The sequence below is a fragment of the Nycticebus coucang genome, chromosome 9 (assembly GCF_027406575.1).
Source record: "Nycticebus coucang isolate mNycCou1 chromosome 9, mNycCou1.pri, whole genome shotgun sequence".
NCBI lineage: Eukaryota > Metazoa > Chordata > Mammalia > Primates > Lorisidae > Nycticebus > Nycticebus coucang.
This window is the reverse complement of record NC_069788.1, coordinates 92996090-93023932: the sequence shown is the minus strand read 5'-3', so window position 1 is coordinate 93023932 and position 27843 is coordinate 92996090. Positions and strand designations below refer to the sequence as shown.

The 27843-nt window shown below is 49.1% G+C and overlaps 1 protein-coding gene across 2 annotated transcripts in view; it reads right to left on the bottom strand.

Moving 5' to 3' along the window:
- CCDC88C (coiled-coil domain containing 88C) overlaps nucleotides 1–27843 on the bottom strand; it is a 150720-nt gene that overhangs the window by 77892 nt on the left and 44985 nt on the right. For both annotated transcript variants that reach the window (XM_053602662.1, XM_053602663.1), the window contains exon 4: nucleotides 1603–1672. In XM_053602662.1, coding sequence (XP_053458637.1) covers nucleotides 1603–1672 — 70 coding nt within the window. The remainder of the gene's footprint in view (nucleotides 1–1602; nucleotides 1673–27843) is intronic.

Sequence of the window (27843 nt, the reverse complement as noted above, 5' to 3'; positions counted from 1 at the left end):
AGCCTCAGTTCTCTCATCTGTAAATGAGGATGGCAGAGCCACATGTCAGAAGCACAATTCTGCTTCCATTTTTTTAACATGCGGGCAATGCCTAGTTCATGGTGGGCTCGCCACAGGCTCTTCTCTCTTGCTATCCTACCAGCTCCATCCAGACCAGAGAGAGCAGCAGACCTGAGGACGAGCCACCAACCTCTCCAGGCATTGCTCTCATCTCCCCCTTTAACACCAGCCCCCCAATAAATCAGAAAAGTGACACAGTTCCACACAAAGAAACAAACCCTGAGAGTCCCAGCTGTCCTGCCTGGACTATGGCAGGGACAGGCCTCACTTGGCATCCTCTACACCTTCTCTGGGGGAACCGTGAAATGAAGCCAGAACATGCACAGCCCAAGGCAGAGGTGGGGGGGTGAGCAAAACCAAAGGCTCACCTTGGGGGACTCGGCAGAGCCACCACCCAAGGCAGTGAGTATTCACGGGCCAAACCACTGAAAACCAACAACGGGGCAAGAAAATATCTTCCTTTTGGTTCAGCAGAGAAAAGGTGAACACATTAGCCAGCTGGAGCCCAGAAAGAGTCCCCTCCCCCACCTCTGCACAAGGAAGCTGCTGCCAACACTGTCAAGGCTGTGGCACTAAAACAGAACTGTGAGCGACGTCCATGGCAGGTCCCACGGTGTCTCCCTCCAGTCTCAAGGTAACTTTAGCTACTGTCATCCAGACTGGAGAAAGGACAGCCATACTGCAGTGAGACTGGAGCAAGAAGATGCCGTAAGAGAGAAGCCTGAGTCCTTTCTGCGGAAGTCACCAATGTTTGGGCCCCCAGTCTGTTCCCATCCTAGAGGTCAGAGTTTTCCTGCCTTCCTTGACCCCTCACCTGCTCCAGATGGTCCTAGATCTAGGGTTCCAAAATGGTGAGTTCTCCACCAGAACAAGGGAAGTCCTAGCCAGCGAGTTTGTCCCTGAGCCCATGAGCTTACGTCCACAAGACATGGGTACAGGTAAATGCACACACACGTGAAGGGAGTTATCTGATGGTAAGAACTAAGCTCTGACTTTCTGGAAGATGCCAGGAGGACATTTCAGTCAGCCTCTAAAACTCACACTGAGCATCCGAAACCAGGAGGAGTTAGAATCCGTGCATGCTAGGAGCTCCAGTCCAACCTGGAGACAGAGTGACAGCATGCCCGGGGAAGCTCTGTCATGGGACATGAATAAAGCCTCGTGGGATCTCAGTGAAGACAGATGCTACTTCCCTAAAGAGATTCTTACTTTCTTGTCACCCTGGTTCCACGTTTACTGAGCAGTTTTAGGTGAGAGACCACTGCACACTGAGGCACTTGAACCCTGACCTGTCATCTTAGAAGGAACCGAGCTGAGGGCTCATTTGTCTCTACACATACATCTGAGTGGCAGGATTTGTTCTTAAGGAAGAAATATGCTCTTGGCTTAATGTCTCAGGGTAATGAGCCCACTCTTTAAAATCTCACCAAAAGGATCACGTGTTTGCACTGTGCTGGCTCCAAGCTGGCAGCCAGCACTCTGTGCCCAAAGCCAGCGGCACTGCCCAGGCGTAGGCGTAGGGGTGGGGCCGTTTTCACTCACCAGATAGCGGGTCTCTGCCAATCATCAAAACATTGGGCAAATTCATTACAATCAGCTGCTGGAGAACTTCCTATAGAAACAAAGGGGGAACGATACCATTAAGATCAGAAAAAAGAGTGATTAAGTAAATCACAGTTAAACAAGTCACTGGATACGTGTGTAGCCATTAAATCGGTAACTTGGAAGATACTATATTAATAGGAAGGAATAGTTATACTTCTGCCTTAATCATTTTCAAGTAAAAATTATATCTACATAGGTAGAGAGACCTGGAATAAAGAAGATATATGACATGCTATGATAGGATTATGTGAGTTTATTTTTAAAAAAATACCATCTACTTGGTTGGCAACTGTGGCTCAGTAGATAGGGCGCTGGCCCCATATACTGAGGGCGGCGGGTTCAAGCCAGGCCCTGGCCAAACTGCAACAAAAAAATAGCTGGGCGTTGCGGGCACCTGTAGTCCCAGCTACTTGGGGGGTTTAAGCAAGAAAATCGCCTAAGCCCAGGAGTTGGAGGTTGCTGTGAGCTGTGTGACACCACGGCACTCTACCGAGGGCGATGAAGTGAAACTCTGTCTCTACAAAAAACAAAACAAAACAAAACAAAACAACCCTCTACTATTTTTTTCGGCTGGCTTGTACAATTAAAAAAGAACAGAGAATAAAGATTACTATAGAGATGTTATTGAGCCATTATAACCTGATGATTTGATATCCAAGTGTGAAGCAGGACTTTGGTCCAAATTAGAAATGAGGACGTCTCTCAATACGGCAACGACTTCCTGGAGAGGGATAAATCAGAGCTGGCCAGCACCGAGGCGCAGCATAGGCTGCCTTCTGGCCTTCTCACACCAAGGGACTTTGAGAGAAGGCCCAGGCACCAGCCAACAGTCAAACTCTCTCATCACGCCTTCCACATGCCCTCAGAGCGTGCCGGCTCACAGACCCGGCCACCATGGACATCTCCCAGAGCATTTTTCAAGGAAGGTCATTCTTCCCCGTCCAAATGTGTTCACAAGCAAGAAGATTAAAAAATCCAATTTTGCAGATGTCAAAAGAGGGGATGGGTTCCATAACTATCCTAATAGTGATCACTATAGGAATATTCACCAAGAATGCTTCTCTTGGGCCTTTTTAGATGCATTTCCACTGAGACGCAACTTGTTTCAGGGAGTCACTCAATTGTATAACATGTGGCTTCTTTGTGCCCGGCACACTGCCAACTAGCATTCAAGACGAAATGGGGGATAATGACAACCAGCTAATCCCGCATGGCCTGGGTGAGCATCCCAGAACCAGTTCTGAATCACGAGGTTAGAAGAGGGGCCTAGGCAAGCCTGCTGGGAGAGGCCAACACCTGCAAAGAATATATAAAATGATTGTATTTTCTCTCTACAGCTCTGGTCCACACCACCAATAGGGGTGAGGGAGGGGGATGCTAAACCATGAGGTGTAGTACCCCACTCCCGAACACACCAGCCCTCCTCTGTTCAATGCTAGACATCGCTTTTCTCCATCATCCAGGGTCACAGGGTGCCATGTCACACACAGCTCATGTTTTCTCAGACATGTCTCAGTTGTTCAATACCTGTCAGCGCTCGACAAAAGTGTGAGTGTATAACAGCCTCAGCCCTCCTTTAAAGGAAAAAAAAAATCAACATGATGATTTTCCTCCTTGGGAAAAAAATCAACATGATGTTTCTCAATGGGCATGAGCTCACCAAAGAATTCCTCCATACCTCATAACCCAACCAAACCCTGCTCCCAGGCAAAATGCACCCCACAAATAAAATCAGTGGAATCCACTTGCCAGCTAACTCACTCAGTTTAAAAGGAGGTCCCCAACAATACTGGCCTGTCCTGACAAGCGGCTCCCTCCCCAGCCTTAACACCAGACACCAATGCTCAGGCCAATGCCGGCAGGAGCTAAGTCATCACTGTCCCTTTTGAATTCCTGGCAGGAGTCCTCCTGCCATTGTCTGAGTTTCTAGTCCACTCCACTCTGCCCTATTACCAGGATGCACATGTTTATAAATGAGATACAGTATTGAAATCATCTAGTTTTGCTTTTGAAATATTCTGAAGGTCACTGCAAAAATACAAAGTGCTATTTTTATGCTAATGTTAATCTGAGCAAAAATATTGCTCAAAAATATTGCCAGAAAGCTTACACATTCTTTCAAAATGGGATATTTACATTTGTCTAATCAGTACTTACTAATTTTCCCACGAGAAACATGTCATTGGTGCAATTAATAAATAATGTTGCGGCTTGGTGTCTGAAGCACAGTGGTTCCGGCGCTGGCCACGTGCACCAAGGCTGGCGGGTTCGAGCCCAGCCTGGGCCAGCTAAACAACAAAAACTGCAGCCAAAAAATAGCTGGGCGTTGTGGCGGGTGCCTGTGGTCCCACCTGCTGGGGAGGCTGAGGAAAGAGAATCACTTGAGCCCAGGAGTTTGAGGATGCTGTTAGCTATGATGCCATAGCACTCTACTGAGGGTGACATGGTGATACTCTGTCACAAACAAACAAACAAATAGATAAATAAATAATGTTGGCCAGGCATAGTGGCTCATGCCTATCATCCCATACCTTGAGAAGGCTTAGGTGCTTGAAGCCAGTAGTTTGATACCAGCCTGGGCATAGAAAGGCCCCTAAACCATGTTTCTACAAAAAAGAAAAAAAAAAAAAAGTTTAAAAATTATCTGGGCATGGTGGTGTGTGCCCATGGTCCTAGTTACTCGGGAAGTTGAGGTGGGAGAATCTCTGTGCCCAGGAGTTGTGAGCTATGATCAAACCACTGCACTCCAGCGGGGCTACAAAGTGAGACTTCGTCTCTAAAACAAAAAAAGTTCTATGAACCATTTTTTTTTTTTTTTTAGTTATTCCTTTCAAAACACCATTTAGGTCTCCTAAAACCTAATCCTATGGCCAAGGTGCTTCTAAGAAGCCATAAACTGGTCCCCCTTAAAGGGCCATCCACCACATTTCTAGCAAAAACAGGTGCCAATGCCATGGCTGTCCAGTAATGTACATAATTAAGACACAGTAATTTCCAATTTTCTAGTAGCCACCTTTACAAAAGTAAAAAAATAAAAAGCAGGTGAAAATATCCTAATATAATTATTTTATTTATTTAGTTTGAGACAGAGTCTCATGTTGCCCTTGGTAGAGTGCTGTGGTGTCACAGCTCATAGCAACCTCAAACTCACCCGAGTAGCTGGGACTACAGGCGCCCTCCACAACACCCAGCTATTTTTGGTTGCAGTTGTCATTGTTGTTTAGCAGGCCCAGGGCCAGGCTGAAACCCACCAGCCTTGGTGTATGTGGCCGGCGCCCTACTCACTGAACTTCGGGTGCCGAGCCTATTATAGTTTTTTTTTTGAGACTAGAGTCTCACTATGTCACCCTCGGTGGACAACCTCAAACTCTTGGGCTTAAACGATTCTCTTGCCGCAGCCTCCCAAGTAGCTGGGACTATAGGCACCCACCACAACGCCCAGCTATTTTTTGTTGCTGTTGTTGCAGTTGTCATTGTTTTAGCTGGCCCAGGCTGGGTTCAAACCCGCCAGCCTCAGTGCATGTAGCCGGTGCCCTACCCACTGAGCTATGGACGCCACCCCTAATATGCTTGAAATAAACCAATATAAATTTATAGTCATTTCAATACATAACAGATAAAAAAAATTTGAGATATTTTACAGTTTTCACACGAAGTCTTTGAAATTAGTGTGTATCACAGCACATCTTAATTCCGATGATAAATCTGTACCAGAAATATTTTAATACTTGATCTCTATGCAGATTTCATGAAATGTGGAGTTGAAAAAGTAGAATTACATTTCCCAAATTGTTCTCAACATACCTTTAAGTTTTCTTACAACTGAATTGAGCATAGGTATTTAAATCTAAGTAGATTAAAATGAAAAATTCACTTCCTCGGTCACATTGTATTATCTCCAAACTCTGACAACCACACGTGGCTAGTGGCTACCAGGCCCCAAGACCCCTTGGAGAAAGCTTAGACTCAGTTTAGGGCTTTTAGGACAGTTGTCATGGGTGAGTAGATGTTAGTCCCAGATAGAGACTAGAATTAGGATGTATGTCCCCCTCAGGGACCTGACAATTTAATGGGTTTAATGGAGGCCGTCCCTCTGCCCTCTGCCCTCCCTAAGGAAAGCGGAGTAAATGCAGTGGTAGTGACAGGGCCTCCAGGGCAACAGGCCCAGCCCTTAGTCTGTGAGAGACGTGAGCAGGATGCTGACAAGGGGATTCCCCTCCACCCAATACTCAGAACAGAAAGCCACTGTGGAAGCTGCAGCTGACACCAGCAGGCCCATTCCAGGCTTCGTGGTGACCAAGCTCGGCAGTGACAGATGATGGAGAGGTTGATTCTGGATCCTAGCAGTGCCTGGTCAGGAGGGTGAGTGGCCTTGCTGGGCGGTAGGGCCTCTGGGCCACCAAAAGTACAGGAAACAGCACCAGCATCCAGGCCAGTGGCCTCCCAGAGCCCACGACACCAAATACTTGTCACTGCTGTTGAGCCCTGCTCACTGCTTCTCGGAACCCAATCCAGGCCCTGGCTGCAAGGATCACACTGTGCCCCCTGGTCTCCCCTTCTGTCACCAAGTGAGCCTTCCCACTAGCTGGCCCTCTAGTCTCCCCTCCCCAAAGTCCCCCAAACCTCACTCCTCCTAAGCAGGATTCAGAGTTCACTGAGTGTCTACACCTCACTAGTGCTGGAGGGACATCCTGCCCACACCAGAGACAGAAGGACCAAGTGAGGGGCAGGCAGAGGCCTGACTCAGCAGGCAGGGACAGGACTGTGTTAGGAAACGCCCAGGGAGAAGCCTGGGGGCCTCCCTACCCACCTGCCTCACGGCTTGCAGAGGAAGCTCATTTTCTGAGCTTGGTCCAGAGGCTTCCATTTCTTTGGCTCAGTGCCCATAGCTCAGTGGTTAGGGTGCTGGCCACATACACCAGGGCTGGCGGGTTCAAACCCAGCCCAGGACAGCTAAGCAACAATGACAACTGCAACAACAAAAAAAAATAGCCAGGCGTTGTGGCGGGCATCTGTAGTCCCAGCTACTTGGGAGGCTGAGGCAAGAGAATCGCTTAAGCCCAAGAGTTTTGAGGTTGCTGTGAGCTGTGATGCCACAGTACTCTAGGCAAAATAGTGAGACTGTCTCAAAAAAAGAAAAAAGAAAGAAAAAAAAGGGAGGGGGGGAGCTTCCTTGCAGAGGAAGTTCATTTTCTGAGCTTGGTCCAGTGGCCTCCATTAAACTGTCAGGGCCCTGAGGCAGGGACATACATCCTAATTCCAGTCTCTATCCAAGACTAACATCTACTCACCCATGGTAACTGACTGTCCTGGAAGCCCTATACTGAGTCCAAGCTTTCTCCAAAGATTTCCTCCTTCGTTTGGCCAAAGGAGGACTCAGCTCAAGCCCCTTAAAGCAACTGTCTTTACTCCTCTCCTTGGGAGAACAAGGATGTACAACCCAACTCTTAGTAAACCATCCATTCTGCAGCAAAACTGTTAACCACAGAACATTAAATGATCGACTTGAGGCCCTCACCTGCCCCCAACCTCAAAATACGCACTAAAGCCTGGGAAGTGCATGTGACAGGAAAAAAGCACGTTAACGGTCTGGCTACAAACTGCCTGGGGAAGGCAACGGGAGATATGGCCACTCAGCCAGGTTGGGAGACAGCCAAAAATGCTCAAACGTGTCAATGGACACCTAATTGTATGCACAGTATTAAACATATGTTCAGAAAAGAAGACCTCAAGGGAATACAGTGTACCAAAATGACAGAACAGTCTTTATTAGAGTGATAAGGACAAAAGCAAGTTTACCCAGCATTTTCTAAATATCCTATAATATGCATTAAAATAATTAACCCTTGTGGTACACAGAATGTATAGTCAAAGGCGTCTGAAGTATTTCAGCTGTGAACATGACAAACCTACTGGAAAAAAAAAAAATCCATTCTTTCCTCTGAGACAGTCCACCAAGTCTTTAAGATGGAAAATGAAGGGGCGGCGCCTGTGGCTCAAAGGGGAAGGGCGCCGGTCCCATGTGCTGGAGGTGGCGGGTTCAAACCCAGCCCCAGCCAAAAAAAACCACACATGCAAAATAATAAATAAATAAATAAATAAAAAGATGGAAAATGAAGTAGGTTAGTGTTGTTTTTTTTTTTTTAATTTTTTTATTTTTTGTAGAGACAGAGTCTTACTCTACTACCTTCTGTAGAGTGCTGTAGCATCGCACGGCTCATAGCAACCTCCAACTCCTGGGCTTAGGCAATTCTCTTGCCTCAGCCTCCCAAGTAGCTGGGACTACAGGCGCCCACCACAACGCCTGGCTATTTTTTTTGTCGCAGTTCAGCAGGGGTTTGAACCCGCCACCCTTGGTATATGAAGCCAGCGCCCTACCCACTGAGCCACAGGCACTGCCCTGTTCTTGTTTTTAATACCCACACAAAAGCAAACCACACCTCCAACATCCCCTCCCTGAGGAAAAAAAACAGATGCTATCAGGAGGCCCAGTGATGGGGTGGGGCGGGGCAGGGGCTCTAGGGGAAAGGGTGACTCCTAGGGCAGAAGACCCTCAAAGACAGAGGCTCAGGGGTCCCAGAAAAAGCCCATCCACTACGTAGGCAAAGTCAGGTCCTCACTGAAAAGGTTGAACATCCTTCCAGGGCTGACCTCGCCCTCTCTGCCTGCCTAAACAAAAAGGTCACGTTCTCTGCAGGTATAAGAAACGTAAGATCTTAGAAAAGATTCAGGTAGAAATACCTTTTTTTGTGCATGTGTGGGAGGGTTTAACTTTAGTTCCCACCAGAAACACTAAGATCGTCACTTGAAGAACAATGATTTCTTGAAGAAAAGGGAAAAAATTATTTCTCCCCTAAATGAAACAATCTCATGGTTCAATATTTTGCCAGGAAGGAAAAACAAATGCTGCTGAAACCCATGTATTTAGATCCACAGACTGACCTCTAAGGGCTTTGAATGGCAGCTACAATTGCAAAGAAATGAGAGGGAAACCCCAGAAAAGTTTAAAACAAACACCCTGCAGGAGATCCAAGAGGATGGTGATGCTCGTGGTTGCCAAGGTGACAGACGTGGTCCAGGCTGCAAATGAGCCTTCCATAGAGCCAAATTAAAACCACCAAGAACAGCTCAGTGTCCACAGCACAGTGGTTACAGTGCCAGCCACATACACGGAGGCTGGCGGGTTTGAACCCGGCCCGGGCCAGCTCAACAACAATGACAACTGCAACAAAAAATAGCAGGGCATTTTGTGACGGGTACCTGTAGTCCCAGCTACTTGGGAGGCTGAGGCAAGAGTATCACTTAAGCCCAAGAATTTGAGGTTGCTGTGAGCTGTGATGACACAGCACTCTACCGGATGCAACATGGTAAAACTCTATCTCAAAAAAACAAAAAAGAAAAACAAAACACCAAGAACACTGATGTTGACCTACCTCCACTCTTTTTTTTTCCCCCTTAGAGGCAGAGTCTCGCTTTATCACCCTTGGTAGAGTGCCATGGCATCACACAGCTCACAGAAACCTCCAACTCCTGGGCTTAGGCGATTCTCTTGCCTCAGTCTCCCAAGTAGCTGGGACTACAGGTGCCCGCCACAATGCCTGCTATTGTTTGTTGCAGTTTGGCCGGGGTGGGGTTCAAACCCGCCACCCTTGGGATATGAGGCCAGCACCCTACCCACTGAGCCACAGGTGCCGCCCAACCTACCTCCACTCTTAAGGACTAAAAAGGCAGAAACATAAGTGATGATGGCTTTGTGGATGCCCCAGCACACCTTTAGGTCTGATCTTCAGGTATTTACAAGACGCATAGTGTGTACACTGCTGTAAGCTGAGAACTCTTAGCCTGGCTTAGACAGTCACAGCCCAGCACAGGGAGGTCTGGCAGGGCTTCCCAGAGGTGGCAGCTTCTGACCTGGGCTTTGGGGAATGCTTAGGAGTCTAAAAGGTCAAGGATAGAGCTAAGAAATGTATTAATGCCCAGTGTGGGCCACAAGGAAATCCTCTGGTTACACTGAACATCAAAGTGAACTATACACACTCTGTATTTCCCGCTCGTGTGCCCTTCCTCACCGATCCCCACCTCATCACTACCTGCCAGATTTTACTTGTCCTCCAAGCTCAGCTAAAATGCTGCCTCCTCTACCCAGCCACCTGATGTGTGTAATCACATGTGATTTTCTCTCCCCCGCACTCCTAATGCTACATCTGCCCCCCTTCTGCAGCCCCTTTCTTCAACGTGCCTTGTCAATTAGCTCCCTCCTCAGAGGTGGCTAAAAAGCTGCTAATAGTAGAAAATGAAACATATCAGAAAATATGCCTCAAAATGTAGGTATATTGAGATTTTAAAAAATCTTTTTTGTGGACGAGGTGTTTTCTCTGCCTTTTCCATACTGAGGAAGGAACCAAGTTTTGAAAAACAACAGCTTTTCTCCTCTACAAGGACGGTGGTTTCATCCGTTGAGTTAATTCCTATGCCTTCAAACATGGCAAAATCTGACACCATATTCCTTAGGATTCATAGCTTGTAGCTGTTAACAAAAGTTAAAGACATTTCAAAGCGGAGGAAAAAAATTAGAATCCATTTTAGAATTTTCCATTAAAACTTGCATAAGTGGAATAGTGAATACAAATCTTAGAAAACATTCCAAACTCAATTTGTTATGTTGGTTTGAACATATCATGGTTTCCAACTGCAAAATCCCAAATGTGATAGTTTTATGAGCAAACGAAGCAAAACAAAGTTAATTTTAAATTCCTAAACTACAGAAATGACTAGGAATAGGTAAGGTTCCACACGTATCCAACATTCCCAATGTCTACACCAGGGCTCCAGGGCTCCAGGACAGGAGAAATGTCTGAACCTCACAGTGGTAACATTTCCAGTAACTATGTGGCGTGAGCTATTAGACGAGCGGAAGCCACAGAGACACCCCAACCATCAAAAGGAACGTTCCACAGACCTCCTCAGCACACATCCATAATGCGGATGCTCCTGCCACCAATCAACACTCGCCATATGACACATCTCAAAACCTCTCTGCTGGGTTTGGCCAAGAGATGTCCCTGAATTCATCTTAGCGGTTTGTTGGCCAAACCAAAAACTGCCTAACAACTTGGCATTAGCAATCAATTAGCCTTGTGCTTTATTACTAGAAACAACCACAAAGAGGTTCCTGTCCCCTTTCTCCTCCCAGCATTCACATGAGAATTGTTAACACTTCTAGTCTGAGGGAACCATAGTGTGATATTGTTAATAGGGTCCAGAGTAAGGGCCAGCAGAGGAACCTCGGGTCTGGGGAGCATCCCAGAACCCTGTACCACTGTCTCCCCAATCCCCCAACCAGGGTACTTTCCACAGCAAATGCCCACCCTATCCCTTTGATATTAACTGGTGATACTCACAGCCTAACAACCACCCCAGGCTCTCATATCCCCTATGGTTATCACCCCAAGTGCAGGGCAATAGGAACCTGGCCTCAAAACCAAGAGCCCTACTTTCTAGGTTGTTATATAGTCAGAGCAGTTTTCTTTTCTTTCTTTTTTTTTTTTTTGTAGAGACAGAGTCTCACTTTATGGCCCTTGGTAGAGTGCCGTGGCATCACACAGCTCACAGCAACCTCCAACTCCTGGGCTTAAGCGATTCTCTTGCCTCAGCCTCCCGAGTAGCTGGGACTACAGGCGCCAGCCACAATGCCCAGCTATTTTTTGGTTGCAGTTCAGCCAGGGCCAGGTTTGAACCCGCCACCCTTGGTATATGGGGCCGGCGCCCCACTGACTGAGCTACAGGCGCCGCCCTACAGCAGTTTTCTAATTTAGCCGCCAAGAGGAAAGGATTCATCCTCACCAACTGCATACAGCCCAGCCCACATGCTTATAAATCCATCTGGATGAGGGACTCCGTCTTTGCCACATTCCCTCTTGGACTGGAGCAGGGAGCCCTGGCAAATGAGTGAGCCATGAAGCGCTTTTATGTTAAGAGGCTGTCACATAAAACTGCTGATAGATTCAATCCATCTGTTCCACCTCATTTCAATTAATCCTGGAGTCCCTAGAGCCTGAGATCAGCTCCAAGCTGCACAAGACCACAGGCACCGGCTTCCCTAATTAGGCCACACTGTGTCTGAGTCCCCAATGACTTAAGGCCATCAACTTGGCCCGCCCAAGGTGAGCACACTACCAGAAAGCCCCTCCCATGGAACACTTCCTAATGGCCTATCCGCCTGGCTGTGTTCACAGAAACAAACATAAGTCCGGTCTTTGTTCATAGGAAAGGAAAACAAATATTTCCTTTGAATTGACCCAGGAGGAGAACTGTTGGGAAGGAACACCTGGAAACTCAAACACCACCAGGAGAGCAAAGCCACTATTTGCTCTGCCTCTAACTTGCTGTGTGACCTCAGGCAAGTCACAGTCCCTCTCTGAGCCACACCCTCATCTATAACAGCCTCTTAGCGACTTCTGGCTCCTTCAGGAGAGGGAAGGAGGGAGGGGCTGGAAAAGGAAACACGTGCTGGCAAGAGGTGCATGGCCCGTCTTTATGACTCAGGGCTGCCAGATCTGACAAGCAGGCAAGCGCACGCGTGTCCAGGAAGAACTAAGGGACAGGATGGACGACAGCCTGAGTGCCCCTTGCTGCCTTGCCTTTAGGGCTGTGTAAGGCCTGGGTTGCCCCATTGGCAGATCTGTCTTACCGCTGCCAGGAAGTGCCAGTTCTGAGCCCCAGAAGCATGAGCAGGCCGTCTCCTCTCCCATAAACCATGCTTCAAAACATTTTACAAGGTGAATGCAAGCCTGGCCCCTGGCGACCACAGCTGGGCTTGGGAGCCTAACTTCTTTGGAGCGACCTTTCAAACCATAGGTGCCAAGGGGAGGGGGCCAGGCCCCCTGTGGACCACATATACTCAGATCCTGGCCAATGGCAGGGAGGCAGTGAGAATCCACATTTTAAAAGTACAAGAGCCTTACAGATTACCTTTAAAGCAGGGAAACTGAGGCCCAGAGCAGAAAACAATAGGGACACAGCACCACAGTCGGGTCTAGAAACCCAGGTCTCCTGAGACTGACCTAAGGCTCTTTCTGCCACACCAAGGAGCCAGAGCTTACTCAGCAGCATCTACTGAGGGCCACTACACACCAGGACTATGCCCCAGGTGCTCCGGCTGTGGGTCTGGGGAAGGGGAGAAAGACTCTGAAGACTGGGGGTGGAGGGCTGATCACTCCTCAGCATCTGCAGTAGTTCTTGGCTACCTGCCCTCTATGCCCTCCAAGTCCACTCCTCCCGGTTAAGAGAGCATCAGCACTCTGGACTGATGCAGGGACCACAACTTATGGTGCTGGGGGATCTTACTATTGTCAGTCAGTGGTCATCAAGCCCTTTTCTTTGAGCTTCTTGGAAAAGTCAGTATTTTTACTGACAGATAAGCAAGAAAGGAGTACCACCTGCCGTGCTCACCAGGGCCAATCTCACCTAGAGGTGGCAGAACCAAGGCACAGCACCAGCTCACCGGGAGCAACACTGCCTCCTACACTCTCCAGCATGGGTGGTTCTAGCCAATTTCCTGGGCAGGCTTCTTTCTCCCCACACACCCACCGAGGTCAGGGGGCGAGGCATGGCCTTTCCATCCCAGGAAGTGCTGGGCTAGGGGAACACAATACTGGTCCACATGGTATCTCCCCTACCACTCACCCCCCACCTCCGGAGCCTATAGGTACTTGCCCAGGACAGGGCTGGAGCCACACCACACTCTGGCAGCCCTTGCCTGGCTGCCTGGCAGTGCCATTGTCAGTTCCCTCACTCCAGGCACAAGTCGGAGCAGGAGTGACAGAGGGCACCCTTAGCTCTGCAGTGGCAGGAGGCCGGAGACCACTGTGGCTGGGGCTTGTGGGGGCAGGAAAGGCCGGCAGGGCAGGGGGAGGGGCAGCCAGCCTACCAACCCACTCCCCAACCAAACCCAACCTCAGGGCATGAGCCCCACAGGACGAGGGATAGCACTGCAGCCAGAGTCAGCCAGGCCTCAAGTCCACATCCCCAGGGCAGGGAGAGCACCTCACAGGACAGCTGTTCACTCTTTCACTTAAGCCACCACATTCTTAGGCACCTGCTAGGTGTCTTATGCCACCCTGATTGGGAGGTGGAGGGTGTAAAGACATGACCTCCGCCCTGAAATCTAGGAAATGGAGGCAGACAAAGAGAACAAAGCCCACCAAGGCCAGTGAGGGCACTGGGGGTGTGCTCTGGGGGGTCAGGCCCTCCCCTGGGGAGCTCAAAGCCTGGGCGGGAGACAGTCGTCCAGCACCAGAATGGTTGGGAGGCATCTGTGCTGGGAGACAATCCAGTAAGCCTCCAAAAAGGAGACAGGCAGGAGCTGAAACGGGAAAGGATAAGAAGTGGGTACCATCTAGGTAGGTCTGTGTGTTGTGGAGCGGAGTGTGCTGGTTTGGGTAATGCTGGGAATACAGGTGCAGGAAGCCGCAGGAGGCACCCCTACCTCGTGTACCCCAATACAAGGGCTGGAGCAACACATCCCCATCATAGTCCCAGCAGGAGTGAAGGACCACTAAGAGCCAGATGCATACAGAACCATTGCTCTGGTAGTCTGGGCCCAGCCTCACCTACATATTATCTAGACGGCAGCAGCTTTGGAGTCCCTACAGCTCCACCACAGCCCAATGCTGCTGGGCCTCAGCTTCAAGCCCTGCCAGGGCGGGGAGGTGGCCAGATGGGCAGGCATCACACCTAACCTATAGATGACCAAGCACTGCCCACAGCACCTCATCAGGTCCCAGGAGGTGGTGGCCAAGCCTGAGGCCTTCTCTATACTTTCCGGTTGTGCTGAGCACTGCTTTCAACAGGCTCAGGGAAAACACCTCCTCACTCCTGCTTCCTAGGGAGGTGCTGCAATGGGCAAATACAGGAGGCCCATGGCCACTTGATAGAGACCCCACAAAGGAAGACAGGCCACAGGTACTGGGGGGGGGGGTCCATTCCAGAGATCAGAACATAGAAACTGTCCACACCTCCATCACTTCTCTAACACTCAGGGTTCAGGATAAAGAAATGAGCAAGAACATCTGCTCAGTGTTTTCTCTAAAAACACACATGTGCCCAAACCATCTCAGGTGCTCTGGCACTGAGAACTCTAGTGGCAGGTCCACAGGCAAGAAGGCTGATCTGTGTGCCTAGGTGAAGGGCAAGGGCTGAAGAGAGGGTCTCCAGGAGCACAGAGGATGGGAACTGCCAATCTCCGGGGCAAGTAAGGGAGTAGCTGCTATCACTGCCTCCCTACGCCCCATTGGCCCTTCTGAAAAATCTTTATGTGAAACCGATACACAAAAGCACCAGTCAAGTAACAGTACTGTGCAAACAGGTGACTTCTTGTTACAGGAGTCTGCAGCCAAAGCTCAGACTTCATCTAGAGAGCAAGAAACTCTATGCACCAAGAATTTATTCTATAGCAGGAAACTGAGGGAGGGTATCTCAAGACACAGTTGAAACCCAGGGAGGAGAAAGGTTAAGAAAAGACAAGTTTGTAATGACTAATATCTCAGCAGGAAGTGAAAATCTCAACAGATGTTATCAACTTCGGGGCAGCTGTCCAAGTTGAGGGGATGGACAGGGGTTGGTGGTGGCCTGACAGCCCAGCCTGTCCCTGGACCAGCCACATCCTCTCTGTCCTACAACACTTTACCTCCAGCGCTTTTGCTACCCAGAGCCTTCCTTCCTCAACCCCTTCACTGGCAATAATCACCTCCTCATCTGCACTCCCAGGGTCCCCACCTGAGGCCCAGCACAGTGCAGCTGTACTCCAAGCATGGGAACCTCAGAGTCTTCAGGGCAGGTGCTGTAACAGGCTCACCTTTGAATCCCCCCAGGGCTCTGTGTGTGACCACAGCAGACCCCTACCAGCTGCTGGCTAAGTGGGACTGGCGGCCGGAAGCAAGGGTCTGGTAAGAACGCAGGCCCCCAGACCGTCAACTCAACCACTCCCCCATCTTCAGAGCAAAGAACACTTTATTTTGAACAGTAATAAATCAGAGTGCCTAATAAAGCAGCGGCTGGGCTAGACATTTCTCCTGACTCTGGAAGGCGGTGCCAGTGTCAGATCCATTTCACTAATACACCTTCTGACTGCTGGGGATACTGCAGAAAGTGAGAGACATAAAAAGAGGCAAATAAACACGTCACAGGTATGTGCTAAAAGGAAAAAAAAAGCACAAGAGGACAATCGACAGTGACGAAAAACAAAGCTACTACAGACAGGGCCCTCCATGAAATGGCAAGTGAGCACAACAGGAATGACTGGTGGACAGCTGGAAGTGGATCCCTGAAGTGCCGTGATGAGGAGGATTCTGAGGCCAGCTCTGGGCTCAGAGGCAGAGAGGGCCAGGACTGACCAGCGACCTCCACCTGAGCCAGGAACTGAGCCCTGGTGGCACTCCCTCACATAAGCCGGCATAGCGTGATGGCATCGGAAGAACCTGTGTGGTACACAATGCTGGAAGATGTGGGCACAGGACCAGAAATTTTCTTCATAGCTACAACGCTGTGGAGACTGAGTGTCCTCTGCTAAACCAGCCCACTCCTCCAGTGTCCCTCCCAGACTGGGGTCTTCTGAGGGTAGCAGTTAGGGGTATCTCACTCCCCTCTGCTCCCAGGGCCTGGCACAGCAGGAACTCAGTCATCATTTCACAAGCCCAGGGTTAGGGTTAACGTGAGAGAGAGAGAGTGTGTGTGTGTGTTCTAAAGGGGCAGAAACAATGCCCTTTAATTAAACCAAATGGACCCCCTACTGTGTGAGGCTCAGGTTTCAGGACTGAAAAAAAACAACCAAATCTTGTCTTCCTTCCTTTCTTTTTCCTTTAAGTAAGAAAATATTCCTTATATTCCTGAAATATTCTTCAGACGTGCTGGTGAGGTGGGTGTGAGGGAACGCCATCAGAATCAAAGAACGTTTTCTAAGAGGTAGGAAAGTTAAGGCACACAGACACCCCCACGCCCCCACACCTGGTCACAGGGCAGACCAGCTGCTCCAGTTTCCCCACAGGGCCAGCCGAGAGCCCACACTTCAGGAGAATAAAGGCGCCCTCACCAGCTGTTCCCATGCCCAAGCCAAGCAGGATGGCAGTCTGTGCCACCCCCGCCTGGCTGCACACTTTCAGCCAAGCCACAAGATGAGAAAAGACTCAACCCTGCACAGTGAGGTCGGAGCACCTCGGGGTGCGAGACCCCTTCAGGGCAAGGGGTAGGGGGAATGAACACCTCCCTCTGGTCTAACACTTTCCAGGTGGCATGTGTCTTCTTGTGTTCAGTGGGGCGGGTGCTTAAACTGTGCCCAGCATACTGAGATGCAGTGGTAAGGGTGTGCTTTGGGTCACATAACCAGTAACAACAAGGCCAGGGCTGGACATCTCAGCCATCCAACACAGGGAATTCAGTGTGGCTGGTGAGAGACATGAACCCACAGTGAGTCACCAGCCTACAGGGGGGCCCTGCAGGGCAGTGGCAAGAGAACAGCAGGTTATACCTAAGTTCCCCTCCCAGCCAGGAGGCAGAGAAAAAAGATGCAGAAGAGGAGGCTATTCTGTCAGTGGGGAGGCCCAGGAGGTTCCTGGGACATGCCCTCCCACCAGAGCCATGTGCCTCCAGGGGGACAGTGGTAGCAGCAGCTTTGGTGTGGCCTCCAACTGGCTGCTGGCAGACACCCCCAGCCTGCTGAGGCAGAAAAGGACCTCTGTCCAAGAGTCACACTGCTGCCGTGCTGCCTGCCAAACCCCCGAGGTTAGCATTCCAAAGTGACTGCCACAGTCCAGCCACGCAGACCCAGGAAAGGCAGGTTGGATCGTGGGCATCCTCACAGAACTGCTCCCGGCAGGCAGGCCACTGCCCCCTCCACTGCCACCAAGTGTCTCTCACCCTATATCCACCAAGACACTGGTCTTCGTGAGAGAAGGAAAAGAAAAACGGCAGCGTGATAAAGTACCCTCACCTGACAAAGCAAGCAGCCCGTCCCACCTCAGGCTGGCAGCATCAGGCCACATGAGGTACCATCAGCAGGGGCGGGGTGTCCTGGCAGCCCTTAAGCCCATTCCTTCATGGTGATCCCACTGCTAGGGGGGTGCTGCCAGCTGAGCCCTGTAATGAAGCTCCCACCTCAGGGCCTGCGGTGGAAATGAACAGTTCATGCAGACATGCGCTGGGGTGTGCAGTACCGAGTCGCTGACAGTCTGATGTCAGCAGGCAGGGTTGCTAACTCCCTGAACCAGTGAGCAGGTGGAGTTCAGGGGGTGAGTGGTAGGCCTGGGTCACCCACTGATGAGTGAAGTGTGGGACCCCACTCCACTTCCTGGGCGCCTGGATCTCTTGCTAAATCCAGATGGTACCGAGAAGTCAGACACCAAATCAAGGTTCAGGTGTTTAACCCACATAGATTGTGGTATAATCACTGTGCACCCGGCAGTGCTAAGAATCAAAGAAGAGTGGGTCATGAGACGCATCTCTAAGAATCACCTTCAAGTGTGAGTAACAAAGCCCTGAAAAATGGCAAGTTACACAAGATTCAAGTTTACTGGACGACAGGCAGTCCAAAGCGGCCGTCAGAGCCCCAGGCCAGGGTGTCAGGGACCATCTCTATCTAGTCCATGAAGGCCAGGACTTCAGCCACTCCCCTGCCCTGTGGGCGGCAGGAAGGAGGAAGGGAAAATGCAGGCACACTGCCACCTGCTTTTAGGAGAGCTTCACACAACACTGCAACTTCTACTTCAGATGGCCTGCCCTCCAGGTAGGGAGGCCGGGGGTTCTTTAACTGAGGAAGAAGGGGAAAGTGGCACAGAACTGGGCAGTAATCTGCCACATGGGAGGAGATAAAACATGACCTCTGCCCGTGGAGATTAGCATCTCATTAGAAAGACACACACACATGTGGAAATGATTAGTGGGTGAAGCCGTATATAACAAGGCACTAATTGTATGACACAGATAGGAAACAAGCAGTTAAGGAAGAGCAGACCCAGAAGCTGCCTGAGGTCACTGCAGCCAGCAGGCGTCTGCAGCCATGGGAGACCTGAGCTGGAACGATGGGCGGTGACCAGAGAGAGAAGGGGAGGGTGTGTAGACCCCATCCCACCCCCTAGTGAATGCCAGGCCATCACAGGCTTTGCTAAACCAACTGAGGTTAATTTTTAGTCACAGCCCTTGGGTTGGGACACTCATCTTCGGTCTGCACAGGGCCCACTTACATTTAGTCACTTTTCACAATGTAATAAGCACCTGCAAACCCACCACCCAGAACAAAGGCTGGGACCTCAACAATAACCTACGGCTAACCAGAGGGTCCCCCAGCCAACCCCTGCCTCCTCTTATCCAAGACACCCTAACCTGAATAAGACCACACATTCCCTTGCTTTCTGTACAGGATTACTGCATCTGTAAATACTCCCAGAGCGTACATTCATTTTAGTTGCTTTTAATCATATAAAAAAGGAATAGTGCTGTAGGTCATCTGTATTTGGGAGCATACTATTTTTAACATTATCATAAATATCAATACTATTGATATTTAACAATATCATAAATGATTTTTTATATATTTTAATCATTTATGATATTGCCAGAATTCGTCTACATCACTGCATGCTGCTGTAGTTAATTTGTTTGGACAGCTGTATAATATTCCATTGTGTGATCATGTCTTGCTGCATTCATCCCTTCTCCCACTGATGGGCATGGGCATCTGGGCTGTTTCCAGGATTTGCTGATGTGCGTGGAAGCGCTGTGAACATTCTTGTCCAAGTCCTCCATAGCTCTCATGCAGGATGCTCTCTGGGACATTCGCCTAGGAATGAAATTCACTGGGCCACAAGTTATATGGACACTGAGCTTCAGCTGTTAATGCCAGACTATTTTTCCAAAGTAATGACACCCATGTGCACTCTCACCAGCAGTAGAGGAGAAACACTGGCATTCCCTGAGCACAATGCTCTCTCCCCACCCCCTCATATGAGTGTCCCCTTTACAGGGAGCAAACAGACCCATTATGAACCAGCATCATGAACTAATGTGTGGAACAGCCAGGTCTTGACCTGGAGCCAACCTGACGCAAACCCCTGTGATACTCCAGGCAGCTTTGTGTGTAGGGGGATGAGGGGCTGGGTGAGCAGCTCTGGGAGGTAGAGGAGGAGGTTGCAGTCGGAGGATTACTCAAGGTGGATGCCCCACAGGGTTAAGTTCAGAGTCGTGTGCTGAAACACAGACACCCCAACCAGTCTGCACAGGACCAGGCCTAGGTCATCTGGGATCCAGGACAGCTACAGACCGGGCCCACAGATGTCTTGTGATGAGGTTTACTACCCCTGATTCAGGTGGCTGGGTGAGGCAGGCCATGGGGGCAGGCACAGCCGAAGAACGAACTTGCCTCCTACCATGCCCTGCCAGGGCCTGCTCTTCCCGCCGGCTGTGAATGTGCAGCTCCCAGAGCAGCCGCAGCGATGGCCAGGCCCAGTGCCCACACCTGACACCTGGGTCTCTCACTGGAGTTCCTCATTCATTACACCTTTCCAGAGAGCCTACTTGAAGCCAACACGAAAGAACCTGAACTCAGTCTCTGCCCTCAAGAAGTTTAGTTTCTGGAAAAAATGAGTCTGCCCTGAGAAGAGGATGAGAGAATTTTAGAAAAGGCAGGGGGTAGGGGTGAAGTATAGGCGTCATGGGACATCAGGGCAAAATCACTGGGGACTAAGACAAGCCCACTGTGAGAAAGCACCTCTGTGCCATGGGATGCCATCCCACAAGGACCAATCCTGTGGCCTCACTGTCCAGCTACCCAGGTGGGACCCTGAGACAGGGCGCTCCTCCACCTCGTTCCTTTCCTCACGTCTGTTTTGTCTTATAGATGCTTAAAACATGTTTGTTCAATAAAAGCAAGACTCACAGTACTATTTAAACAACACAAGTAACCTTAGTAAAACTGTTGATGCCAAGATTCTGGGCACCTTGAGATGGCTGGATACACTGCAACTTTGCAAAAAAAACCTTACATAAAGCACCTCAGCTTGCAATGAGGAGGAGGAGAAAGAGAGGAGGATGGAGAGGGGAGGAGGGAGGAGGAAGAAACAGAGACATCAGGACAAAGTGCCCCCGTAGGACTCAGACATGCATTTCTAATAGGTAAATCATTTTATGGAGGAGCACCAAAAACTTACATGCAAACCAAAAAGTTTTCAATAGAATCCCACATACTTTAAAAACACATTGCTGGGTTTTTTTTTCTTTTCGGAATTTAAGACTTCATTTTCCTCATCAGTTTAAGGTAGAACTACATGATAGTCTAGATCAGTTTCTTTTGCAAGATTACAAATCTGGGCTTGGCACCTATAGCTCAGCGGCTACGGCACCGGCTACATACACTGAGGCTGGTGGGCTCAAACCTGGCTCAGGGCCTGCCAAACAACAATGACAACTACAACCAAAAAATAGCTGGGCATTGTGGTGGGCGCCTGTAGTCCCAGCTACTTGGGAGGTTGAGGCAAGACAATCGCTTAAGCCCAAGAGTCTGAGGGCCACATAGCAAGACTCTGTCTATAATAATAATAGTAGTAGTAGTAGTAATAATAATAATAAAAGTAAAAATTAAAAAATAAAAACTCAAACGGAAACAAAAGCCCAGCGAGCTCCTGTATGCCCATCCCTCCAATTCGGCAATGAGCAAGATTTGCTTCACCCATCTTTTCCCAAATCTACTGTAAAACCAGAATTTTAAAGCAAACTCCAGCATCTTGTCATTCCACTCTTCCATCAGAATATACCACAGAAGAATACTGGGGTTTTCTTACATACCCACTATTACATGCTTTAAAGATTTTCCCTCCATGTGCTTCTTAAAATGAAGACCCCTGTATGTGCTTGGAGGCCAGCCTAGGAGTGGAAGGAAAGGATGGTGAGGGCGGGGGACGGCTGTGTATAGAGAAGCGTGTTGGTGAGCGCTGCAGTCACAGGAGATGGGGCTGTGACTCGCATACCCCATGAAGGATTGTTTCCTGCCTTCCAGAGTATCATGACTCCCCATCAAGCAGGAATGTGAAATTGGATGCTGTGGCACACCAATCCCTGCAAAGATGGAGTAGCATTCTTGTAGAAAAAATTCAAGCAACTCTTTTAAGTGGCAAATGATACCCACTCCTGCAACAACAAAAAAGCCACATAGCAAGCTGTGTACCAGCTTGTGTGTCCTGGTCCATCCTCTGCTTAACCTACAGAGAGCTACCACTCCCATCATGCGAAACACCAGGCCTACATCACTCAGAAGATACCAGAGAAGATCCGAGTGGGTAGGAGGTAAAGGTATAAGGTTTTTCCAGGACAGAGTCTGAGTCTCCTGTCCTGACTTGCCCTCTAAAGGGGACTATGACCCACCAGACCCACCAAACGTCACTAAAGGGGCTGTGGCAGGTGTGACCAACCAGCTGGCCACGTGGCTTTAAGGGAACCTTTCAGGTTTAGCATTTTATCTTCTCTGCATTCTCTACACACCCACAAAGTTGCACATTCTTCCTGCTACTAAAGGAAAACCCTTTAAAATCTGGCACACGAAGACAGTGGAGGGTGGCAGCTTTTATACTTTCTGCCCTAGGTGGCCAGCCTGGCCCTGAGACCCTGGAGGGGACATCAGAACTGTCTCCTGCAACACCTAGCCCACTCCTCTCCCAGGTCCAAGCCCACCACCCCACCTCCTCCTTCCTGGTTCCTTTCCACAGTGCATTTTCTGCATTTTATCACAGCCCATCTGATACCCTGTCCTCCTCCTTTCACACTTTGCCTCGTCTCTCCAGCTAGGATGGGCGCTTTAATGACAAAGCAGTAGAAAGAGCACTAAGTTGAGAAAGAATAGCTTCAGGTTCCAGTTCCAGACTTCCACCAAACACAGACTAGTCACAATTTTTCTGGGCCTCAGTTTTTTCATCTGTAAAGTGAGAGATGGCAAACACCATGCCTGGAATGCTGCTGTCCACCTTATCCTGCCTCCAGGGCAGACATCACCAATTGACTGAAGCACTCTTTCCCCTTTGTGCAGGCACAACTAATGGCCTTGAGATTAAACCTATTTGCCACTCTCTAGACTGACAGTTTTTAACCACATTGCAACACCTTGGAGAAGATTATGCAAAAACTGGGAACACAATCCTCCTCCAGTTTATCTGTGCTCTGAATTAACCTTCTTTTTTGAGAATAACAGACTGTGAAGTGTTCTTCAAATTAAGGTTGTACAAAGCTGTTCATCTCGAGCTCAGCCTCTGTTTCTCTTACTTCTGATGTATCTTTTTTTTTAATTGAGAGGGAGTCTCATTCTGTTGCCGAGGCTAGAGTACCTGGCATCAGCCTAGCTCACAGCAACCTCAAACTTCTGGTTCAGGCCATCCTCCTGCCTCAGCCTCCTGTGTAGCTGGGATTACAGGTGCCTAACACAACACCTGGCTATGTTCTTTCCTTCTTTCCTTTCCTTTCTTTCTTTCTTTTCTTTTTTTTTATTTTTTTCCTTTTTAGTAGAGATAGATCTCACTCTTCCTTAGGCTGGTCTCGAATTTCAGAGCTCCAGCTAAGGATCTTCCTGCTTTAGCCTCCCAGAGTGCTAGGTGTGAACCACGATGCCCGGCTTATTCTGATATATCTTGATTATGAATTCCTCCAGGGCAGGGGTAAAGTCCATTTATCTCTCACTCCTCCTCGGGGCCCAGGAACAAGCTGGATCCATGGTGGCTCCTCTGGAAGCCACCCAGCAGGTGAGGCAGAAAGGACTCAGAAGAGGGGAAAAAACACAACCACCAAGGCTGGGGATGAAATAAAACCTGACTTCAGCCCAGAAGTGGGTACAGGGATGCTTCTTAGATCCCGTGGACTCTGGCCTCCTACAGAAAGTTCAAGGGCAGACCACAGCCTTCCTGGACGAGGCACAGAAACAATCACACTTGTTTTTTTAAAATCCTCTGCTTTAATCTTCACTCAAGGCCCAGGTGTCACCTGACTGTGCTCTTCAACAACCAGAGGCCCGGCCCCAGAAATCTGTCGAGCCCTGGGCTAATCACCCAGGAGGCCACAACCTTCCAAGACTGGGATTGTTCCTCCCTCCCTGGCAGCGTTCTTGAAGCCAGATCCTACTGAAGGACCCCAGAACCCCAGGTTCTGAGCTGGTTCTCAGCACCTGTTGACCCAGAGCCTTCCTGCCAAACTGCAGCCTCCAGCTTTCTCCTAGAGCCCGGTTCTCTTTGCCATCTGCCACAGACTTGGAGCTGGGGAAGCTGCTTCTCCCAGGTGTAAGAGTCACATTGTGGAGCAAACCCTTCCACAGAAAGGCTCTTCTCCCAAGGAATCTGTGCCAAGTCCAGCACAGACTGGTGCTCAGCTGGGGGTGGGGGAGTCATGCTCCACTGGGGAGTCCAACAGGAACCTCACGGGCTATGAGAGGCCCCAGGCATGACTGGCTTTGTTTCTACTAACCTGCCCAACTTTGATCAAGCCTTCCACCCCAACACTAAGGAAAGGGAAGACCCCTCCCTCACTCTGCTTGAGCACCCAAGTGTTAAGGAGCCAGAAGGAAGGTGGGGTGGGGACGGGGCCAGTCTGCCTCATCAGAGGTAACTTATTAAACCGCCTCATCCTTACTCACTAAGGATATTCTAGGAGGTATCAGTTTACTCTGCAAAACCAGTTCTTGCTGCTTCATAGTGTGGGACTTGATGAATGGCCGGTGGGAAACCAGACACTCCTGGGAACAGCGCCATTGTTGGGGAACCAGGGCACTGGGGAAGGACACAAGCACTCCCGCAGGTTATAAACCATTTTATTGTGGGCTGCGTGCTGGGACAGGGAGCAAGAGTCTCCAGTGAAAAGGATGTAGCACAGTAATTTGATAGCTTCAAAAGACATGAGGCTCATTTTTCTGACCGTGAGACAGACAGAAACAAATATCTGCATGCAAACCTGTCTAGTAATGGACACTGCTGAGAAACACACAGAAAGACGGCTTTCCTCTGTTTCCATATAAAGGTCAATTCTGCACCCTATAGGAAGGGATGGCTTTCTGGAGTGCCACACCTGGGTACCACAGCATGCTGGTGTACCCTGATTACACATTCGGAGGACACCATATCCGAGTACAAAGCGCACAGCACATCCTGAGGTACATTCCAAGGGCACCTCAACCGGGGACCCCAGCACACTGGTGCATCCTGGGAAGACACTCCTACAGTACCGTACCTAGGTACCACACCTGGACTGGTGCATCCAATAAAAATGAGGTAAGCCATAAGATTCATCCAAAATCCTCGGGTTAGGCAGCGCTTGTAGCTCAGTGGGTAGGGTGCCGGCCACATACACCAAGGCTGGTGGGTTTGAACCCGGCCCAGGCCAGCTGAAACAACAATAACAACTGCAACAACAACAAAAAAATACCTGGGCGTTATGATAGGCACCTGTACAACCCAGCTACTTGGGAGGGTGAGGCAAGAGTATCACTTAAGCCCAAGAGTTTGAGGTTGCTGTGAGCTGTGATGCCAGGGCACCCTACCAAGGGCAAGAGCTTGAGACTGAATCTCAAAAACAACAACAACAACAACAACTCAGGTGGAAAGGCAAGGACTTATACTATTATGCTATGAACTCTTCACTGGCCCCGGGAGGACAGTGAGGCCAGTCTATCCCCCTACTGCACATCTTGTACCCCCATCTGCCACTCACTGCTACACTTGTGGCTGCTCCATAGTGTAGGGTCCGCTGACTTGACTACACTTGTCAGTGTGGTGCTAAAAAGCCCAGTGTGGTGCTGGACAATGGGCCCTGTGTCCTCCCTTCCCAGTCACAGGCAGCTCCAAGGGTGGATCCAGGTGCATCCTCAGTTACCAGAGAAGCTCAAGAGAGGACATACAGTTCCTGCTACTGATGGCCCAAACCCTGCTCCTCAAACCCACAGCATGGGGGTGGCTCCTAGGTCACCATCCACCCAGCAAAGGACAATACACTTCCTATCCTTCTAAAGACAGGGAACTCACATTGGATACTTTCTTCCACTCTTGAGATACTTTGCTAAGAGGAATATGTTCCAGCTCTATCTATGTAAACATGTAAGAGCATTTCAGGCCCGCCTGGACCTCCATAAGAGCTGCACCACGACCGTGATCAGCACCCACCTGGACATCAGTAAGACCTGCGCTGCGACCTGAGACCCTTGCCTGCCGGGCCTCCGCAAGCCCTGACCAGGAACTGCGGGAGCTGTGCAACTCCACGTCCTCCGTCCTATACCCTCCCTGCCTCCACATCAGCCTGCTCGTCTGGCAAGGGACTCTGGTAGTCGCATACCCTCTGGAGCCCTCCCTGCCTCTGCGCCAAGCCCTTCTCCTGGCCAGAGACTGCTGGAGCCTTGGGCTCTCTGTGCCAAAGTTACTGGGTGCCAGGCACTCCCAAAACCGTGCACACCAAACCTCTTGCCCTGTTGCTGGATCTGGGTGTGTCACACTCCGGAACTACTCCCACAACCAGAACTCCCTGGCTGGGGTAGCCCCAGAGGAGCTACACAGGGTCACTCCCTACAAAGATCTAGCAACAATAGAGTGAGTCCTACTGGGGTCTAATCTTGGAGAGACACCTTCCCAACTCTGAGGATGGCCAGAGGCAATGGTGAAAAACAATCATGAGGCGAAATCAACAGAAAAACTCTGGCAATATGAATAATCAGAATAGATCAACTCCCCCAAGGATCGATGGGGCAGACACAGCACAAGACCCCATGCACAAATAGCTGAGGTGTCAGAAATCGAATTCAGAATCTGGGTAGCAAATAAGATCGAATTAGAATTCCAAGCAATAACCAAAAAGATATCTCAAGAATTCAACGAATTCAAAGACCAAATGACCAAAGATTTTGACACACTGAGACAAGAAGTTGCAGCCCTCAAAGATCCGAGAAACACAATAGAATCCCTCCATAACAGATTGGAGCAAGCAGAAGAAAGGATTTCTGACACTGAAGACAAAGCTTTCGAACACTCCCAAACTCTCAAAGAGGAAGAGAAATGGAGGACAAAAACAGATCACTCTCTCAGAGAACTCTGGGATAATGTGAAGAAAATCAATATTCATCTTATAGGGATCCCAGAAAGCGACAAAGTGGCTTCACAAGGCACAGAGTCTCTTCTACATGAGATTATGAAAGAGAACTTTCCAGACATGCCAAGAGATTCTGAAATTCAGATAGCAGACAGTTTCAGAACTCCAGCATGACTCAACCCGAATCAGACATCCCTCAGACAAATCATAATCAATTTCACTAAGGTTAATATGAAGGAGAAAATTCTGAAAGCAGCTAGACAAAAAAAAAACATTACCTACAAGGGGAAGAACGTTAGAATAACTGCAGACCTCTCTGCTGAAACCTTTCAAGCTAGAAGAGGATGGTCATCAACTTTTAATCTCCTAAAACAAAATAACTTTCAACCCAGGATCCTGTACCCAGCTAAACTGAGTTTCATTTATGACAGAGAAATTAAATACTTCAATGACATTCACATGTTGAAGAAATTTACCACAACTAAACCACCTCTCCAGGATATTCTCAGACCTATCCTCCATAAAGACCAGCGTAATCCTCCACCACAAAAGTAAACCCACCCAGAAAATTTTGATCAAATTCCAACTTCCACAGTCGCAAAAGGATTAAAAATGTCCACCAGACTCTCAAAAGGCTTATCAATATTCTCAATTAATGTGAATGATTTAAACTGTCCTCTAAAGAGGCATAGGTTGGCTGACTGGATACAAAAACTCAAGCCAGATATCTGCTGCATATAAGAATTGCATCTTACACTAAAAGACAAATAGACTCAAGGTGAAGGGATGGTCATCTATACTCCAGGCAAATGGAAAGCAGAAAAAAGCAGGCGTTGCAATCCTATTCACAGACGCAATAGGCTTTAAACTAACCAAAATAAGGAAGGATAAGGATGGACACTTCATATTTGTTAAAGGTAATACTCAATATGATGAGATTTCAATTCTTAATATTTGTGCACCCAACCAGAATGCACCTCAATTTATAAGAGAAACTCTAACAGACCAGTTCCACAGTAGTTGGAGATTTTAACACCCCTTTAGCAGTGCTGGATAGAGCCTCCAAAAAGAACTAAGCAATTTTAGATT